This window comes from Protopterus annectens, chromosome 1.part0 (genome assembly GCF_019279795.1).
Source record: "Protopterus annectens isolate FY-2018-M chromosome 1.part0, PAN1.0, whole genome shotgun sequence".
Classification (NCBI taxonomy): Eukaryota; Metazoa; Chordata; order Ceratodontiformes; family Protopteridae; genus Protopterus; species Protopterus annectens.
In genome coordinates this window covers 1,018,398,395-1,018,420,757 of record NC_056725.1, presented here as the reverse complement: position 1 = coordinate 1,018,420,757, position 22,363 = coordinate 1,018,398,395, and the positions used below count along the sequence as shown (strand labels likewise).

Below are 22,363 nucleotides of genomic sequence, written 5' to 3'. Positions count from 1 at the left end.
AAGGCAAACAAGGGGCCCCTGTTATGCAAACAGCCTAGCCATTATCACAGAGGCCAGAAGGCCCAGCACCAGAAAATCTTATGCATGAAAATGGAAAAGATTTTGCTCCTGGAGCCAGTCCAGAGGGGGCAATACCTCACAACCTTCCATCCCTCTTATCCTGGACTACCTAGCGGAGCTACTTAATAGTGGCCTCTCCTTCTCCTCTATTAAAATCAATGCCTCAGCCATCTCAGCTCATTTTGATACAGAACAGCCCCTGTTTCTCCCATCCTTTGATTAAACAATTCCTCAGAGGGGCTGCTAATATCAGACCTCTCAGAAAGCCACCCACTCCAGCTTGGGACCTGAATTATGTTTTGGAAAAACTTACTTTAGTACCCTATGAACCTGCTGCTTCAGCAGAACTAAGATTCCTCTACTGGAAGACTGCTTTTCTCCTAGCTATCACCTCAGCCAGGAGAGTTTCAAAACTTCAGGCTCTGATGGCCATTGAGCCCTTCATCTTCTTCCATGCAGATAGGGTCTCCCTGAGGACTAATCCTTCCTTTATGCCCAAGGTGATATCTAATGTAACTCTCAGTCAGGCCATTGACTCTACCTACCTTCTTTCTTTAACCCTCAAAACAAGGGGGAGAGAATTCTGTACTCAGTAGACTTGCACAGACAGCTCAGATACTATCTGGACCATACCAAACCCTTCAGGAAAATGGACCAACTACTTGTCAGCTGTGCCCCCAGGGCAGAGGGGAAGCTCATTTCCAAACAAACCATTTCCAAATGGATATCGCACTGTATCCATTTCTGCTACAGATTGCATGGAAAAAAACCTTAAGTCTATTAGAACCCATTCCACTAGGGCAGCCTCCACTTCCACACCATTCCTCAGAGGAATTCCCACCAGGGACATCCTGGAAGCTGCTACCTGGACTTCTGTCCATACCTTTACCAAGCATTACCACCTACCTCTGTTTTCTAAGGCTAGGGCAGGGCATGCCGACCCATTCCTAGGTATCTACTAAGCCTACCACCCCAATCCTCAGCTTTGCTGATACTTCCACAGGTGATGACTGCAACAGTGAAGCATGAAGAACATAGTATAGTTGTATACATTTACCATAAATGTGGATGTTCAAATGTATTCACTGTTGCAGTCCTGGTTTTCCACCCTCCTTCCCCCTTATGTCATCTTTTTTTAGGGAGGCATAAGTTTCAAATGGTGGCTTTTAGCCACCAGGACCACTTTACCATATTTGCTTGTTCCTCTGACGGGTTAGGGTAAGGAAAACTGATGTAACGGGGTTTGCTGCTCTCCTTTATGGCACTAACGACCTGACGTCAGGCAGCATGCGACAGCAGCTGATGCAGAAAAACATTGACTGTGGTAATCAGGCCGGCCGAGTGCTACCACAGCAGGGATAACCCACAGGTGATGACTGCAACAGTGAATAAACTCGAACATCTACATTTATGGCAAGTGTACACAACTGTGCTTTGTGAAGACAGTTTTTGTCATCCATCTGGCAAAGAAAATTGTAATCCTCATCACCACCACCACCACCATACTCAGATATGCAGATTTTTTTTTTAAATAAGTAACATCTTTATTGAATTAGCACTTATGACATAGTCAGTAATACATTTATATGTATGCCAACAAACCATATTGATATATTTTCAGTTGAAAAACTTATATCGCATACAGTCTTCTATACAGTCATTGTCATTTGACTGTAACTCATTCAATTTCTACCTTCCCTATTCTCACAATTCACATTTAAACCTCATTCCTCTTCCAAAACATTATTCTCCATGTATTGTTCCCATACTTGCCATTTTTTTCTATGTAATTTCTCAGATTCTGTAATAGTCTACTCTTCCCAGAACCCAAACAACCTAAAACAAATAACCCAAGCTGCTTTTACCACAGTTGAAACCTGGCTTCATAATAATCACCTCTCTTAATCCCCAAAAAAAAAAACTTATGATCTTCACTTCCAAGAGAAATTCAACCATTAACTTAGCTGACTTTCATATTCTCTCACTGAACTCTACTAAAATTGAGTTAGTTACCCACACTAAGCTATTAGGGGTAATCATAGATTAAAATCTTAAATTCGATTATCACGTTCAAAATAGCATTAGCAAAACCCATAAGAAACTGGGGCTACTACGTGGACATAGCAAATTCTTCTCCCTCCCTTCTAAACAAGCACTAGCTCTTTCATAGCTTCTACCCTCACTTACTTATGATGCTCCCCTATTAACTAATCTGCAGTCCTCCTTAATGACTAATTTAGAAACATGCTATAATAAGATTGCTAAATTTGCTACTAATAGTCACTACTACACTCACCATTGTCTGTCTGTCAAGCAACTACAGTGTCTCAAACTCCCCCACTACCTTCTCCTCCTCCAGCTCTTAGTCTCTCATAAACTTATATATAAACCTCAGGGCTGTCCATCACCAAGCTCCCTCCTTACCCTTTATACCCCATCTCGTTCCCTATGCTGTGAGAACCAATACCTCCTCCAAGTACACAAACCCAAACCATCTGCAGGTCAACTCTTGTACTCCTGGACAATCTCCCAAACTTGGAATAACCTTCCAGCATCTTTATGCCTTCAACCAAGACTTTCTAGCTTCAAACACACAGTGCATCACTGCATAGTCACTTCTCTTCCATGTCTATCTGTAATTGCTCAGTTCTGTCCTCAGCCATTACCTAAACTCAATCCTCCAGTTTTTCTATGTAGACTTGTTACACTTCTATACTTAATCCTGATATAAAATATGAAAGTAATTTTGTTTTGCAATTAACTTTTTGTATCTTCTGTAATTTGAATCTCTTTGTCTTAAAATATGTCTTTGTAAAAAATGTTTTATCTTTTGTTCAAACTTGCTTAGTTTGTTAGATTTGCTCTAGTTTTGTATTTTATGTAAATTCTCTGGGGCTTTACCCCCGGGCCTCCACTGAAAATGGGCCACCCTGGCCCAGTGGACTTTCCCGGTAAACATATGTCAATAAATAAATAATTTGTTTGTTTGAACCTCTGTCTCACCTGATGTCCATTTGTTACTATATGCACTGTCATGTACCCATCATTGATGTTTTGTGAACTTTACAGGTGACAGGTTGTCCCTACTGTCGTTTACTCTTATGAGAACAGCAGTTTTTTTGAATTCTCATTTTTTACACCCAGGTTTGCTGTTTAGCATCTTGGTGGTCTCAGTTTGGAATACATATTGGCTGCATTGTAAGTGAACATCCTGTCTTTGTGATGGTAAACTAGGATGTAATTCACTGTTTTGTTTGTTGTTCCAGATTGTTCTGGGTTGTATCACATATAATGCTTCTTGGGGAATGGCATGAAACTTGTGTGGTACATTGAGTTGTTATATTCCCTTGACTGAGTTGGGTACACTGATGGTGTTTGATGCTGTATAAAAGACTGTCATCATTTTCTAGCTACCATTTCCTTTGGTGCTGTTGCCCACTGTGGCTGTTGTGTGGAATTCATCTTTGCATTGATGTTCCTAGCATCTGGATTGGATAGGGTACATAGAATGTTGCATTGTATAGAAGGTAGCTTCTTCATTGTATTCAGCAAAGCATAAGGCATCAAACTTTAAAAGAGGTTATACTGTTTCTCTGCATTCCTTGAACTTCTGTTATAATATCCAGTCTGATGGAACTTGATCTTTTTTTTTTTTTTTTTAAACAAGCAACATCTTTGTTAAATTACCACTTTTGACATAAGCAATCATACATTTAGATAAATGAAAACAAACCATTTTGACACAATCGCAGTTGCAAGCATTTTACATCACAAACCATATTGACATAATTCTAGTTGCAAGCATTATACATCACTTATAATTTATCCAGTCATTGCCAGCCAACATTACATAGCTCACTCAAGTCCTGTCTTCTTTTAAACCTCATTCCTCCTCTCTGTGTATTGTTCCCACATTCCCTAGTTTTTTCCTGTGTAATTTGCTCCTACTGTTTTCTAAATATCCCAATTCTATTTGTTTTATCTCTGTTGCTGTATTCGGTACTTTTACTACAGTTGGTTTGACTTTGATTTCCATTTTCTAGTAATTGCTTTTTTGGCAGCCACCATAAGTAGACTCAGCAAGGCCTTACTGTGTCCAGGCAGTTCTGATTCTGTATCATAGCTCAGAAAAATCATTCTCCTAGTTACATTAATTTGCTCACCCAGCATTTTTGACAAGGTAGTCTAAAGGGAGTCTTTTAGGTCTGCCAAGTCATTATTCTTCTAGAAAATATGTTCCCATTTTCCCCTTTCTTCCCCCGTCATACCTCCAACATTTATTGTCTATTTGAGAAAAAAAAATTCTCTGGAGTCTACTTGGGTTATAAAAATATCTATGTAAACATTTCTAAGCAAAAATCCTAGATCTTCTAGATTTTGGTGCATAATTGTGAGACATACATATATCCCCCATTGTTTCTTTTTCTTTGTGAATTATTTGTCCAATCTCTCTTCCCAATCCTTTCTAACCTCCTCTGATTTGTTTCTTATAGTGATCTTGCAATATTTTATGTGCTCTACTAATTATTCATTTTTTAATGGCAGCTTCTGTTCTAGATTCTACTAAAAACTCTACCAGTGCTGGTCTTTTATTTAGGACCCACCACCACCATTTCTTTCTCTTTGCCTATATTCTGCTATCAGTCCTTGATAGGGAAGGCAGTATCTAAGCTGTAGCCCATATACATTCTTGGTATATTCCCATTCTATTACCTTTCCCTCTCTAGTTATTTACTCCAAATATCTTGGTTCCTTTTGCCAGTTTTCTCCAATAAATTCCAGCCCCCCTCTTGCTTTATTGTCTGTATCCCTATTTGCAGTCATCCCTATTGGCAGAATCTCCTTTCTTCATTCCCATGTTGGCTTAGTTCTTAGAACACTTTCTGCTACTTTATGAATATATATTCTGCATGATTGTTGTTACTCTCCTTAAAGGGCTGCATCCAAAATCCCAGTCTTTCCTTGTTTTTTGAGCTCTCCTCCCTCTTTTGTTATCATTCCTTTCACTTTGAAGTTTTGTGTTTGTGCTATGTATGGGAGCCTTAACTGTGTTGCTGTGAAATATCCCAATCCCAGTCCGCTGTCTTCTATTGGACGAATCAGCTTATCCCACTTGACTTTTGCCATCTTCCCCTCCCAGATAAAATCTTTTGGCTCTTTATTAATTGGGATCCACAACTTTTCCTCTGGTTGATAATCATATGTCTGACCTGTGTATAAGACTAAAGGGACTGAAAACATTTTAATTGTTTGTATTTTACTGTCCATATCTATATAATCGAGATTCTGTTTTCCTAGTTTTTCCATTATCTTTTATTTAGTCTCTTCACACATATAATTAGCTACCACAGTGGAATCATTTTTAATCCATACTCCTAAATTCTTCATTTTGTCATGTCCCCATAAATATGGATATTGTTAGACCAATTCCTGTGTGGGTATATAATTTACCGATTTTACCTTAGCTTGATTCATTTTGTATCCTGAAAAGATTTGAAACTGTTTCAAAGTGTTCCACAATACTGAAATGACCTTTTCTGATTTTGTCAGGTATAAAATAATAATATCTGCAAATAGAGCCAGCTTTTTTTTTGACAACCATACCAATTATATCCTTGAATTTCTGAGTCCCTTATTTTCTTTGCCAGTGGTTCCAAATGTAATGCAAATAACAAAGGGAAAAGACAAACCCCCTGCCTGGTTACACTGCTCAAGCAAAAATTATCAGAGAGGAACTCACCCACTTTAATTTTCACCTCCAGTCCCTCATTTGTCCTCCTAATCAACCTTATAATTTTATCAGGCAAATGCTTCCATTGCCCTGTTCATAAAGTCCCAGGTTACTCTGTCAGATGCTTTCCCTATGTCAAGACCCACCAGCACCAGTGGTATTTTGTTACATTCTGCTTTCCTGTGGATAATCAATGTTCTGTTAATGTTGTCAGATGTTTGCCTCCTGTCTACGAGACCACATTGGTCCATATCTATCAATTGTGGCATCACTTTTGCCATTCTTTTAGCCGTTGTAGAGATAAACACTTTATAATATTGGTTTAGTATTGAAATAGGGCCTGTATGAAGCTAGATCTGATAGATCTTTGCCCTCTTTAGGAATTACAGCTACTACTGCTTTCTTCCAGGATGTTGGTACTTCTCCTGCTGTTAAATACTGTTAAATAAAACCTTCCAGATCATTTCCAGTTTTTCCCTCCTAGCTTTCAAACTTCCACAGGAATACCATCCCTTTCTGGGGACTTTCCTATAGATTGGTTATACGTCTCCATTTTTATTTCATCTCTTCCTATCCTAGCTGTTAGTAATTGAGCCTCTTCTACCTCTAACTTTGGCATATTTAATTCTTCATAAACATTTCCATTTGCACCTTTTCATGATTTCCATAGTTCTCTGCTTTATACAGACTTTCACTGAATTTTTGAAATATTTTTAATCTCTCTACAGGATCTCTTGCTTCCTGAGGAGTGCCGTGCCCTGTAGCATTACTTCTGTGATGCTAAGCATGACCAGTGTAAATCTGTGGGTCTGTCATGCGGTGATACTGAAATCAGCCTTGCTCCAAAACTCTTTACCAAGTCCAATCTGTGCCAGATGCATACTATTAGGGAAACAAGTTGAAGTGTTAGTAGTCACAGTCTGCATTCTGCCACCTTCATCTTTTTGTATTATTCAAGCCACACTGCACCAAAGAGTAGAACACACAAAACATCAGAAGTGTTTAATTGTGCATTGTTTAGTCGATATGCGATTACTCTGCACTGAAAGGTGTAAAGTCTCTAGATGCTGCAATTTCAAAATAAAAACATTCCTGAGATCACTAGAACTATTTTTGTAGGGGCAAGCCTCTCCCTAATTTAAGAACAGGACCCCCCAGACTCTAAATATATCTACTCTGAGGGCTCACAAATACACAGAAGAGGAAAAAGTTGGAAAACAAATGTAAAACTCAACTTACTTGAAGAAGCAATCTCAATTGTATTTGAACATTTTATTTTCTTGATACTTTTCATTTGTACATGGATACGGACTGTGCATTCAGTTACATGCTTGTGGAGTTTGTTAGCCAGCTTAGCTGCCTTTTCCCTGCTAAATGAATTGGAAGTAGCAGGCATAGAAGCCTTCCATTTAGATGAGATAAATTTTACTGTAGGTGTCATCTTTTTCTGTTATGACATCATATCTCTGAACTGATGTGTCCCTAGTTTTGCAGAGAATGTCCCTAATTTTCCTCAGGTTTTTGATGTATCCAACAAACTTTTTGATTTTCTGGTAAATCTCTGAGGATTGCCATCAGTCTGTAATGCCAGACATTAGAATCTCATACTAACTTTTTTAAAGTGAAGTAGAGTAATGTTTAAAAGCTGTCCATGATTTTGGGTGTTTTTTGGCTTTATCAAGAATTCCAGAGTGAAGAAATTGAGAGGTATATCACATGCCTCATATTTTCCTCTACACCTCAAATAAAGTTGTGATTTTCTGGCACACTGTTGAGGACTACTGTAGTCTCTAAATAATGACAGCTATTTTATTTTTAAACTTCATATGCCTTAGAAAATGCATCCCTATTCAAACACTGTTATTCTAGCAGCTTTGTAAGTCAGTATGAGCAATATTGTAAATCTGTTCCTGATTTTGAGTCTTATATTTTTCATTGTTTTTTGGCTTTGCCCCACATTAGTGGCAGTAAGAAGTTTAACGATATATTTTTTTAATCACAGTCACATAAGGTGTACACAACAAAGTGACTGTAACTGCTGAGTGGGAGTGGGGGCTTTTTGTGGCTGAAATTGCTTGCTCATTTAGCCATCTGTCTTTGTAGAAGTAGTGCATTTCTGTGAGAAATAAGTTGTAATACTTGTAGGTAGACTGCTGTGTAAATATAAAAAAAAAAAAAAAAAAAGCTGAAATTCAATAGGTCTTACCAGCGCACAGGTTTGCAGAATGCACCTTATTCTGTCTCATCTTAATGGTTTGTTCCTCATATAATTTGTCCTTTTTGGCAAATCATTCAGAATTGCAGTCACTAAATAGTGACAAACATTTGAGTTTCATGCTTCATGTTTTCAGAAAATACATGCTGTTGCAAAAACGTGATACTGTGACTGTGCTCCAAAGCAGGGAAAAATATGTTCCTAGAGTGAAACCTGATTTAAACAGCGTTTGACCATACTTTAAAACAGCACAGGGCTCAAAATACACTTAATCTGACACTGGCTACTGCCCATCTCGAAAATAAACTGATTGTCAAACCACAGTAATCTTACTCAGAAACCAAGACAAATTGCAACTGGTAGGCCCACCTTTCATGTTATCTACTAATGAAAGAACCTTCACAAAAGTTGCACCAACTAGCTGGTATAGCATTTCAGAAAGTATTAGGACAACTGATGTTTTCAAGTTAATATGAAATGCAGCTCATAAAGTATTTATTTATTTGAAGGAAACAAAATGCAGTTGTATATGTTGATGATTTTTTTCAGACCATGATGTATGTTTCTCCTTATTTTTCATGTCATACAGGACATAGTTTACATGTTATCTTAGTTTATTTAGTTATTTTTGTTTACCAGGGCAGAACACTGTTCAGTATTGGCCAATTTCAGGCTCAGCCATAGTTATTTTCTTTAGAGTATCATATTCATCACCCATTCCTGCATGTTTATTTTTATTTTATATATTGTTTTTATATTGCTGAAACCATTAAGAAACTTAAGGACATAATTAGCGCACATATGTCAGATATAAAAAGGAAAGTTTTAACTAATGCTTTAGCAAAGCATATATAGAATAAGGGTGTATAACATAAATTTAAATTCAGAATGTTACAAGTAGTACCCAGGAATAAAAATGGTGGAGATGTGGTGAATAAAGCAGAATTAATTGAGTACAGATGGATAAATTATGTCAGGGCAGACCATCCCTCAGGTCTGAGTAGCACTGTGAGCATTAAGCCTATTTTGAAAGGTAGGCATAATAATATTTAAAAATATTTATGGATTGACAATGTGGTAAATAATTTGTTTTTATGTATTCATGTGTGGTATTTTATATGAGAAGTATATTTTATATATATAAATACGATGTATTTTAGTTAAGTATATTTCTTGTGTGTGCATTTTAATAGCTTTAACAAGCTTAGAACATGTGATATTTGATTGGCTGCTATTAAGTATTTAAACTCCGAAAGACTGTGTGGTTTTAGATACTGATGAAGAGTTTTACTCGAAAGCTTTGTCATGTAATAAAGACATTTGTGGTGGACTTTCAACTGCTTCTGTTTTTCTACATTAGTTTTAGTGTTTTGGAAGCCCTTTAACTTCAGGAGAATTTTTTGTTATTTTTTTACACCAGAATAGGGTTAGGTTGTTGATTGCATTCTAGAATTGATTGTTAAAATAAGATACTGCTTCGTGTAGAGGGAGCTATAGTACTGGAGTCCAGATACATATCTTTGAATTAAAATTTCTGAGAAGAGGGTTGTGAAATTTTTAGGGTATCTGACCCATTTAAAATGTTAGGTTTAAGTAAATGTAATGCATTTCCAAGTATAAATACTGGAAGAAAGTCACTTCGGTAGTGTTATATTAGTTGTCCATCTGGGACATGATCAGGACTTGAGGTCAAAATCTATTCAAGGGTACTATCTTTGCACGATACTTCATTTATCTTTGTTAAGATAGAACTGTGGTGGTACAAGCTGTATGCAGTGGATATAAAAAGTGTACACACCCCTGTTAAAATGCCAGGTTTTTCTGATATAAAAAAATGAGACAATAATAAATCTATTTCAAAATTTTTCCCACTGTTAATGTGAACTATAACCTGTGCAATTCAATTGAAAAACAAACAAATATGTTAGGGGAAAAAAATATAAAAAATCAAAAAAGGACAATAAGCTGGTTGAATAAGTGTGCACACTCTTAAATTAATACTTTGTTGAAGCACCTTTTGATTTAATTACAGCATTCAGTCTTCTTGAGTACACACCTGGCATCAATTAAAGAGACTCTGATTAACCTCAAATAAAGTTCAGCTTTCCTTGTAGGATTTTCCTGACATTTACTCAGTTGCCTGCTACAGCAAAAGCCATGGTTCGCAGAGGGCTTATAAAGCATCAAAGGAATCTTATTGTTGAAAGGTATCAGTCAGGAGAAGGGTACAAAAAAATTTCCACAGCATTGGATATACCGTGGAATGCAGTGAAGACAGTCATCAAAAAGTGGAGAAAGTATGGGACAACAGTGACGTTGCAAAGAACTGAACGTCCTTCCAAAATTGATGAAAAGACCAGATGAAAACTGGTTAGGGAGGCTGCCAAGAGACCTATAGCAACACTGAACGAGCTACAAGAATTTCTGGCAAGTACTGGTTGTGTAATACATGTGACAACAATCTCCCGTATTCTCCATATGTCTGCACTATGGGGTAGTGTTGCAAGATGGAAGCCTTTTCTTACAAAGAAAAACATCCAGACCCAGCTAAAATTTGCAAAACAATACATCAGGTCTCTCAAAAGCATGTGGGAAAATGTGTTATGGTTTGATGAGACTGAGGTTGAACTATTTGGCCACAATTCCAAAAGGTACGTTTGGCACAAAAACAACACTTTGCATCACCAAGAACACACAATCCCCACTTGATTGGCAGTATCATGCTTTGGGGTTGCTTTTCTTCAGCTGGAACTGGTCTTTAGTCAAGGTTGAGGGAATTATGAACAGTTCCAAATATCAGTCACTTTTGGCCAAAAACCTTCAAGCGTCTGCTAGAAAGCTGAAGACGAAGAGGAGTTTCACCTTTTAGCACGATAATGACCCCAAGCATATATCCAAATCAACAAAAGAATGGCTTCACCAGAAGAAAATTAAAGTTTTTGAATGGCCCAACCAGAGCCCAGACCTAAATCCAATAGAAAATCTGCGGGGTGACATGAAGAGAGCTGTGCACAAGAGATACCCTCGCAATCTGACAGATTTGACGCGCCTTTGCAAGGAAGAGTGGGCAAATATTGCCAAGTCAAGATGTGCCATGCTGAGAAACTCCTACCCAAGAAAACTGAATGCTGTAATTAAATCAAAAGGTGTTTCAACAAAGTATTAGTTTAAGGGTGTGCACACTTATGCAACTAATTTATTGTAAATTTTTTATATTTTTTCCCGTAACAGAATTGTTTGTTTTTCAATTGACTTGCACAGGTTATAGATCACTTTAAAGGTGGGAAAAGTTTTGAAATGATTTATTATGGTCTCATTTTTTTATATCACAAAAAACTGGCATTGTAAAAGAGATGTGTACACTTTTTATATCCACTGTATATGTATTATGTTGTGCTGTGACCGTGTGAGTCAGTGGGCTGCCATCTAACATTGAAGTTGTCTAATATTACTTTTTCTCCTGGAATGTCAGTGCTAATCATTTAGAGAATATTGTCAGTAATAGTGGCTGGGACATTGGTGGTACATAGGCAGAGGTGATTTTTATTGTTCTGTGATTGCTGATCTTTACTGAAATTGTGGTAGATTCATAAAAGCTGCTATACTGGACTTAAAAGACTGAAAATAAAGTTAGCTAAATAGACCTAGTTAAGATGTTAACACTTGTTGCGTCTCTGTGAGACTGATGCAGCAGATGTAGTTAGAAGGTAGAACACGCTATCTGTGATGGCATTCTTGAACCAATTTCCTTAATGGTTGCAAGTTTGGGCTGATAGTGGTCAAATCATTCTGTGGAGAGGAGTTGACTTCTTGCTAAGGCTATGTAAATTTAGATGAACTGTTCTGAGTCCAGTCATATTTTTCCAAAAAGGAGATAATGGGTTTTCTCTCCTGGTATTCAGAATATCATATTGCAGCTGTGCATGAATTTCACCACAATACAAAACAAATTTAAGACAAGTACTTGGGTAGATGTAGTGTCATTTTTATCTCTTATATTTTGCTAAATGGTGTTTATGCTTGGTGTATGCAGATATATAATGAAAGGATTGAATGGGTTTAACAGTAAGGTCACCTAAAATTTTGTGGTATTGCTTAAAAATGAAAGCATCATATTGTGGAAGTGGAAGGAGGAACTTTGTTCTAGACATAGGATATTTAGCATGATGAGAGAGAGATGGAGCAGGTAGACCTTAAATTGAAGAGGAGTGGTAGGACTGACAGGAGATAGTACATTGCTCAAGAACACAGTTGTTAGATGACTGATTAAGGGAAGGAGGTATTAGTGGGGAGATATGGCTCTGGATTGTCATGTTCCATTCCTATGACAAGCCTATTTAAACATTTTGCTACCTTGTTTGGGGATACTTCCCAAGATGAGACAGCAACACTTTGTAATGCAGGGTGCATTCATTTTTATGTGGGGAGGGTAGAGAAAGCCATGTGTCTGCACATGTAAGACATGACTAAGTTAATGGAAAGTGCAGTGTGTTTCTTCTGTAAAAAATTTACAGAAAGTATGTCTTAAATTCCCTCTATGCAGTAATGCAAGAGGGTAAACCACCATTTCTGTCTGTAGCTTGTTTGTATTAATAAAAGGCTTTGCCACTATAACCTTCTTTGATGTGATTGTTGACCTACTGCTGAGATGTCTTGGGTAGAGCCATTATTAATCCTATTCCTGACAAAAGGGAAAAGCATTTCCCTCTGCATTTAGGATAGTCAAAAGCATTGCTATTTTCCAGGATTTTGTTAATAGTATAAAGCACAGACCAGGACAGTTGCTTATGAACTGTAAGTAAGTGTAGGCTATTACTACAGACTGTAACTGTACTGCTGCTTTGAGTAGCTAGTTCCAAGGGTCCAGCCTGAAACATCATTTTTGATTGATTGCTTGCTTGCTGTGTACCTATGGAGATTTTTATCATTGTGTCTTGAGGGTGTCCCACCAGGGTCTATATCACATTGTCGAACTTGTATAAGTTCAAACGATGTAATATCGAACCCAAAAGTCCGAAACCGCACAATAACAAACACACAGGACAGCGTTTTTTTTTTCCCAGGGGAAAAAAATCGTTGTTCCCTAACAAAAAAAACAAAAAAAAAAACAAAACAAAAACATAAACCTTTGTCCCTCACACCCCTTACTTAAATATACGAACTCTGAGATCACACCACAGTGGAGGAAATAGCAAAACCCCGAAAATGGCCCACTGATTTTTTTTCCCTGGGAAAAAAATCAATGTGCCGTGGTTTTGCTATTTTTGTGTTTTGGACTTTTGAGTTCGATATTACATCATTCGAACTTATACAAGTTTACCGCTATGTATATCACTGTGACCTATTTGAAGAGTTCCCTAAAGACTTTTATTTTGATGCAACTTTTAGAGATAACTCAGTGGTTGTTGTTCTGTGAACTGTTTACTGTTTTATTCTTTTATTTATCAGTATTGTACTTTAGCATCTTGTACTGCAGTAGTGCTCAGTATATATTTTACTTATTTTCACAGATATAACAGTACTGGTGATTTGGTGAACATTCCTTGGCATGAGAAAAGGCACAGAGAAAGAGACTTCTGTGAAGAGCCAGAATGCAGGTATGAAGTACTTCTGTTAGCATCGTTTAGGACCTCTAAACCATACTGAACAGCTTTAGTGAGTACACAGTACTACTGTCTGTATGTAGAGCATTATTTTGTTAGTTTTATTGCATCATAAATGTGAATTTTGTATTGCTTGCTTGGGAAGGTTTACTATATTTTCCAAATTTGTCTTTATATATACATTTGTCCCAACAGAGGCTTTTCCAGTCCATTCATTTTTGTGTCATTCTACCCCTCAAACAGCCATAACATGATGTATGTCTTGTCACATCATCCTGTTTCTGCTTTCATTTTTGTACTTACACTCATCGGTTGTTGTTGTCGTTTGTCTTTTGGCTTTTCCCAGTAAAGGGTCGGCACAGCGGAACTCCGGTCTGCTAATGATTGGCAATAGAGTTTTACAAAACGCCGAGGTGCCAGCTCGACGCCCAACCTTCAACAAAGGCATGCCCATTTATGCATGCATGTCTTTTGAATGGTACCCAACCACGGAGGACCTGCAGACTGCACACAGAAGGCACTCCCAAGCCAAGCCGAGAATCAAACGGGAGAGCCGCTTGCTGTGAGGTAACAATGCTACCGCTGTGACAATAAATGTTTTGTAGTTTCAGCTGTTCCTTTTTGTGGTAGTATTCTTTATTTGTGTTGTTTTTTTCCTGTAGGTACAATGTGGAGATTGGAAAGTTGTTGCACTAGACAGCACCAGCAAATGACAACTGATATTAGAGACACAGGAAGATATTTGAAGCTTGCTTTGTGTGCCAGTTCCACATTAACATGATCATAATTTCAAGGCAGACAACCCACTGTATCTACCTTATTCATTCCTGCCATGAGCTTGCATACAAATCTTCACACTTGTTACTGCAGAGGTTAGCTGTCATTTCCAAGTGAACGTAAAGAGTCTGATGCCATTTTTTTATTTTATTTATGCACACATTTTGTTATACATTGTCATGTTGAAGAATTTTCTTGTCAGTATCTGTAGCAAGCCGTGATAATTATGTCCAGAGGAACCAGTTCCCATACAAAGATATCCACATTATTCTTGGATCTAGCTGTTAAACACAAGGTGCATGGTTTGAGTCTCACAAGGGATAATTGGCTAGGCTTAAAATGGCTCGCAAAGGCAGTTAGCTTAGTACTAATCTATGAACCAGGAATTAAGCTTATCGTTTTCAGTGTAGACCAGAATATTACAATCTCTTGGATTTTAAATTGTTAAAAAATGGAAAAAGATAATATACTTTATGCAGAAAGTTTTGTATATTATGGCATAAATATCCTGGAGTTTCAGAGTATAAAATATGTGCATTTAGTAGGTATATGACAAAAGTAATGCTAGTTACTAAAAACAGTACTGATTTTAGAGACTGCATAATCATGCATAAAGCAGTTCTAAACATAGTTTACGTATTTAAAAATGACTACTTTTATTCTCTCTGCTGCCTTGAAATTGTACAAAACCAAACATAAATTTTTCAGAGCAAACACTGTTAAAAAGTCTCATAAATATTAAAATATATTTTACATTTTGGTTGTATTTTTATCTGTAGATAAAAAAACTTCAAGTTTAATCTTTTACCCTAAAACTGCACAGAAACTATACATGATTTAAATATATGTTTCAGAGCAGACACTGTTAAAAGGGTTCTTAAGTAGTATTATTATTAATATTCTCAATAAAATAAAGAATAGAAACAGCAAAGTCTGCTGAATACTTAGTTACTTAAATTAAGAAACCCTATCATTCAGAACACCAAACAGCCAATGACTTCTTCTTGGAGACCTAGCAACCTAATCTTAGCTTCATACACTATTTTTGTCCAAGGCTGTAATAAAATATAGACAGTGTCCAAAGCCATTAATGTCATCTATGTACAAAGAGTCCTCAGTCAGTGGGTCATGCCTTGTGTGAAGTCAGAGGTGATGCCAGGCTAAAAGTGAATGTTTCTGAAATGTGCTTAGGCTAGGCTGAAGCAAACAAAATGTATTCCTCTGTGTATATATATTTTTTCTCTTCTGTTTCTAGCATGTTGATTTGCAATGTATATGTTACCTAGTAAACACTTTTGTTTGTCCAGATGTTAAAGGGCAGAGTAAGAGGCTAGTTCACAGACAGGATGGCACCTTCTCCTAAGATAACAGACAGGGGTGAAACAGCATTAGAATGCAATGGTCATTGAAACATTTTAAGACCCATTTCGGATGCTTTTAGAGAAGAAATAGATTTGTAAGGGCCACGTCTTTGAGACTGCTACAGCCAACTACCTATAAAGGAAATGTCATGTGGCACAATCAGAGGATGCAGGAAACTTAAAGTCTCTGACTTTCTTCAGAGAGGCGGCAGTACTACCAGGGCCAGGAAGAAAGCTGTGTGGAATTTGAGGATTCAACACCCTTCACTGGAAATTGTGTGCACATGTGTGTGTGTGTGTGTGTGTGTGTGTGTGTGTGTATGTGAAAAATGATGCTTTGCGAGAAAGGCAGTTACTGTGGATAGAGGGATGCTGGGAGACTTTGGTTCATGGTGTGGCTCCGTAAATGAACAGTGTGCAGTCGAATTTGGGTGTGGAGGTTGGAGACCCAGACCCAGGACAGTAGCACACAGTCCCTCTAAGATCTTAGTGCCATGGTTTGTGTTTTGTGGATTATTCATTGAAACAGACTGGATAACAGAATCTGCTTCACATTTAGTGGTATTGGTTGCCATAAGGTCATCACATCTTGCTGAGACTGAATCTGATGATGTCCTTCCATTTCAGTGTTGCAGTAGTCTTAACATGAGGGATCCCCTGCCCAGGACATCCCAATGACCGACTAGGTAAACAAAAACCAGGACTGGCTGTTCAGGCTAAAAAACACACACTTTTATTATGTTAGCGCTTTCGGAAAATCCAGTGACTTTCCTTCCTCAGACAACAGGGAATACTTGCCAACATCCATATATAGCAAGCCTTAAAACCTAAATTAAACAATCAAGCAATTAAGAACCAACAATTAATTCCTTAAAGGTAAACAAGTTAAAATAATTATTACCATAATTGTTGCAAGTTAGTGACTTAGAAATAAAACACAACCCATATAACGAAAAGTTGTGAAAAATAAAAAATTGGCTTTAAAAAGGTAGAGAAATAAATAAATATGTACGTAGTTGTTTTATGCATTTATATATAACTTTTGCCCAGCTTTTAAAGGGTTTAGCTTAGGCTATCTTTTACATTTCGATTTACTCATTTCCTGCTTTTGAAGCAGACTTGTAAGTGTTGGAGTCCTTAGTGTATTTTAAAGTTTTATTTTAACTTTATGATACCATTACTGGTTGTGTTTTCACAACTTTTTGTTATATGGGTTGTGTTTTATTTCTAAGTCACTAACTTGCAACAATTATGGTAATAATTATTTTAACTTGTTTACCTTTAAGGAATTAATTGTTGGTTCTTAATTGCTTGATTGTTTAATTTAGGTTTTAAGGCTTGCTATATATGGATGTTGGCAAGTATTCCCTGTTGTCTGAGGAAGGGAAGTCACTGGATTTTCCGAAAGCGCTAACATAATAAAAGTGTGTGTTTTTTAGCCTGAACAGCCAGTCCTGGTTTTTGTTTACCTAGTTTGTCTTTTTTGTGCCTTTGTTTGCTTTTACATCCCAATGACCGACCAGTATACCAAAGCCTTTAGGTTGTTATCAGTAAGTCGTACGTCATATGTATGCTCCCTGCACAAGGCATAGGTCATAAAGGTGACATCAAAATGTGTCATCTCAGAACTTCTTTGCCACCAGTCCAAGTGCCATCTCTGATCGTCAGTCTGATCGCCCAAGTTGTTGCTCGTTACCTAGCTGTTCAGATAAGTACCTCATTGGGGTTTTTTGACTTGTCCTTTTTTGCTTTTAGCTGTTGTGATGTTTCCTGTCATCCAGAAAGGGGAAATTCCAATGTGGGAGACTGATTCCCCATAAAGACCATCACAAGCAGTGCTTGTTTTGTTTAGAGTATTCTCACAACCATATGTCTTGTACTTTTTCAGGCTTTTGTTCCAGAGACCTTATGTAGTCGTCTATCATCCCTCAGCATTTATCTTGAAAACCAGTGTCCTAATCTTTTAGTGAAAGATGCTATGGAAGGGACTTCCTTGCCTGAGGGTCAGACTTCTTCAAAGAAGAAGGCCAAAAAAGTCAGGTCAGACTCTTTAGCGTTGCCTCCTCCACCGGACATCTCTGTTAAGGCTGGTGAAAGCCATTTCTGGGCTGAATTCCTCTGCAATGACTGGTTTGGAGGCTGGCATGGATCTGGCTTTGCGCATGTCCTGTGAGGCCTGGCAAACATCTGCTTTGGACACTGAGGGGGAACTGCAGCTGCTTATCACCGAAGGTCTGGGAGGTTCCTCAGGTACTGGTTAGAAAGGAAATCTCATCTACTATTATTGAGTGTAGCCAGTGTCGGAGCGTCTACTTTTCATAAGGTGGACGTCCCTTTAAAAAAGAAGAAAGAGACAAAACATATTTCTTCTGCTCCCAAGGACCCTCAACTTGAATGCCAGAATTTTTACACAGGGTTTATTCAGTGCTGGTATGGCCTTGAAGCCTCCTTAGGAGGTCTCTGTCCTGGCCCCTCCTTGATCTTCTTCCCCCTGTAAAAGGTCTACGGCTCAGGATTCCTTTGAGGAAGAAGATTCTGATGAGGAATCCCTGGTCTCTTCTACCAGATCCTTCCCCTTTGAATTATGTTTCTGAGGAGAAGGAGTCTGCCAGTCCTGAATCTCCTTTTGAGGAGATTTCCTTTGGGGATACCAGAGCCAGGATGATGACATTCTTTAAATGGGATTGTTCCCAAGTTTCTGAAGTGCAGAGGAGATATTATCAGCTCTTTCAATGGAATCTCATAGACCCTTTGCTGTTCCTCCTATTTTGTCTGCTTTATTGGATGCCTTTTCTTCCTCATCTCAGGCCCCAGACTCTCAACCCCCAGCTCCTAAAAAAATGGATAGTTTTTATAAAGTGCCTAATGACTGCAAATTCCTTTATAAGTGTCCATCTGCTGACCCTTGGGTGGTATCTGTGGCATCCAGCTAGCCTTCTAAATTAGTGCCTCCTACCAGACTTGTTCCTTCTGATAAAGACAGCAGGACTATGGAAAGGATGGTAAAAAGGTTTATACTACAGCCACCCTAGCCTTTTAGGCTGTTAATTATCAGACTCGTATCATATGAGCAGATATGTTTTGGCTCTCCTTTAAGGCTGTTTGCTGAGGTACCAGAAGCACCATTAAAATTAGATTGTGCTCACACTTGCTGCCTCTTGGGTGTATATTTTCTTGGCTGTCCTTTTGTCAGGCTTTCCAGATTATTTCTGACCTTCCTGATTCTGAGGGAATGACTTCTGCCTTGTTGCTGTTAGGGGCTTCTTCCCAGATAGCTCATCATTCCATTAAGTATAGTTATGCTGCAGCAGATGCTTCTTCTAGGGCTGCTGCTTCTGGCTGTGTGTTTAGGAGATATTCCTGGCTACGGCTTCAACCTCTGCCTCATGATATTAAGGCTAAGTTCATGGATGCTCCTCTGGAAAACAAATGTTTATTTGGTTCTGTTGCAGCTGATTTGTTCAAGTCTCTGCAGGAAAAATGAAAGGAGTCGCAGGACCTGAAACATTTTTGTTTCCCCTGTGCCAAAATTCCAGAGAAACTACCCCAATAAACCAGCTTTTGTTAGAAGACAGTCTCATCCTCCTCCTAAAGGCAAGAAAGGTGGTTCCCCCAGCTAAGTCTACACAGAGCCTTCCTTTCCTGATAAATCGGGTGCTGTCTTACTACCCAATTCTTCCCAGCCACATTCCTCACTGACATCATCTTTCTCTGTCTCTTCCTATCTGGTTAAGCAAAACTCAGGATTCCTGGATTCTTTCCATCATTCTCCACTGGTATTTCATGGGTTAGAAATCTCTTCTTCCCTTTATTGGACATTCCTCAGCCACCTCAAGAACAGATGAACTCTTTTCCAGAGGTGCTTCAGGATTTTTTGATTCAGGAACTATTCAAGAAGTTCCAGCTTTTCAGAGGGGAAGGGGTTTTATTCTAGAATGTTTTGATCCCCAGGAAAGAGGAGTGAAAGTGGAGACCTATTCTGGATCTTTCTCACCTGAATACATTTCTGAAGGTTCATTCCTTTCGGATGTTATCACTTCAGACATTGTTCTCTCTTCTGCTTCCTCAGGCATTTATGGTTTCTGTGAATCTAAAGGATGCTTACCTCCATATCCCTATTCATCTCCTTTTCAGGAAGCTTTTATGTTTCTCTGTTGCTTCCTGGCATTTTTAGTTCTCTGCTTTGCCCTTTGGCCTCTCTACTGCTTCAAGAGTATTCACCAAATGCCTAGCTCCTGTGATTGTTTTTTTGCAGGCAAAAAGGCATTCAGGTATTTCCTAATTCAGATGGCCTGCTTTTTCAAGCCTCCTGTTCAGATATTCTTTTACAGCACCTTCAGTGGGTCATTGATCTGTTTCAAAACCTGAGTTCACTGTAAATTTTCAAAACTCATTCCTGTCCCTGTCACAATATCATGTTTTTCTAGGATGCAGGATCCAGACTGCTGCTATGCTAGGCATCCCTGCCTCCTCCCAAGGTTTTGACTCTGAGTTCCTTTTCTTAGTCCCTTCTTCCTCTGGCCTTGGTTTCAGTCAGGGAATTTTTGAGGGCTCTGGGAATCATGGCACCCATCATCCCTATGCTTCCCTTTGCCATGTTTCACGTGAGAAAGCTTCAGTGGTGTCTAAAGTCAATTTAGCTTCAGCATGCTCGTCCTCTAGAATTTCCAGTCCATCTTCTTCCATGTCTCAGGTTGGAATTTCACTGGTGGATTCACCAACTGACTTTGAATCCAGGCCTTCCCTTTCAACTCCTGCTTCCCTCTCAGGAACTGTTCACAGATGCCTCAGATGGGGGGTGGGGAGTGGGGAGTTTCCTTTGGAAACCTAAAGGTGCAAAGCCTTTGGTCTCCTCAGCAGCAGAAGGAGGGCATCGATATCAAGGAGATGAGGCTCTTCTGTTGGCCCTCAATTTTTTTCATCCTCTATTTTCTCTAAGGCCCTTATAGATATTTACAGACAACACCACAGTGATGTGGTATGTCAACAAGCAAAGAGGACAAGGTCCTGTCTGCTTTGCAGATTGGCAGTCCAGGTTTGGGAGTTAATGATTCAGTACCAAGTCCCACTTCAGGTAGTGTACATTCCTTCAAGTCAGAATGTTGTGGCAGACACCTTGAGCAGGTCCATAACAAAATCTCATGAGTGGATGCTTCACAGGGATGTGTTTCTGGACATTATCCACCAATGAGGTACTACTCAAGTAGAGCTCTTTGCCGCTGCTCTGAACAGGCGGCTTTCTCAATTTTGTGCTAGGACTCCATGTCATCTGGCCTGGAAGGTGGAGACCCTCTCTTTTTCAATGGAAGGGGATTTTTTATGCCTTCCCTCCCCTTTCTCTCATTCCAAAAGTCCTGTGCAAGATAAAACCGGATGCTCCCAAAATCTTGCTTGTGACTCCCATGTGGGCCAGACAATATTAGTTCCCTCTTCTTCTGCACTTAACCAAAAGCAGTCAGGCATCACAGGTTACCTCACAGGGTAGATCATCTCACACAAGACAACGGATCTCTCAACCATCCCCATCTGTCCACTCCTCAGCTGACACTGTGGGCGATAGGATTTTAATTCCCTATAAGCACCTTTTTTTGAGGACCTGCTTCGGGTTCTGCAGGAGGCCAGGAAACCTACTACTAGGAAATCCCACTTGTCCAAATGGAAGAGGTTTTCTGCTTGGTGTCTTTCTTGTAACCTGGACCCACTTACTGTGAATGTTCCTTTGGTTCTTTCTTATTTGTGTGAATTGCTCAGTGCTGGGTTGGCATATTCTTCTATTAAAGCCCACCTCTCAACTATTTCTGCTCGTCTGCCTTTAACTCCTCATTTGGCCTCTAGGTTTGACGATAAACAGTTTCTTACAGGCGTCCTTCATGTTAGACCTCCCAGGAAGCCTGTTCCTCCTTCATGGGATCTTAATTTTGTTTTGGAGAAACTGACTCGGGCTCCTTTTGAGCCCGCAGCTTCAGCTTCCTTTACAGCTTTGTTCTTGGAAGACTGTTCTTTTGTTGGCTCTTACTTCTGCCAGATGGGTGTCTGAGTTGCAAGCCCATATGTCTGTTCATACCAATCCTTTCTTTATGCCTAAGGTGGTGAATGAGTTGTCTGTTAATCAGTATATTAAGTTGCCCACTTTTTTACCTTCTCTGCATTCAGGTAGTGAGAAGGTGGTGCACACTTTGGATATGCATGGACAACTCTGATTTTATTTGGACAAATCTAAAGATTTTAGAAAATCTAATCTGCTTTTTGTTTCTTTTCATCCTAGAGTATTAGGGTTGGTGGTTTCCAAGCAAATATTTCATCTTGGATTTCTAAAGCCATTTCTTTTTGTTGTTCTTTTCATGGTAAGAGCCTTCATTCTGTGGTTAAGGCTCACTCTGCTAGGGCTGTGGGTTCTTTTTGTGCTTTTTTTTAAGGGTTTGGTACTAATTCTATCCTTGAGGTAGATACGTGGTCACTGGTGCATAACTTTACCAAGCATTACAAGTTAGATGTATCCAGGGCTAGAACTGGTTTTGCTAGGGCCATTCTTCATAACTTCCTAGAAGGCTGTGTTGGCCCTTCCTCCTCTGTGTCTTCTTCCTGAGCTTTTGCACTCTCCCTGATATTAAGAATA

General features: G+C 38.8%; 1 protein-coding gene across 1 annotated transcript in view; it reads left to right on the top strand.

The window, feature by feature from the left end:
- Positions 1–22,363, top strand: part of NBAS (NBAS subunit of NRZ tethering complex) — a 3,380,746-nt gene that overhangs the window by 1,192,225 nt on the left and 2,166,158 nt on the right. The window contains exon 22 of the mRNA XM_044064792.1: positions 13,517–13,603. Within this exon, the coding sequence (XP_043920727.1) occupies positions 13,517–13,603 (87 nt within the window). The remainder of the gene's footprint in view (positions 1–13,516; positions 13,604–22,363) is intronic.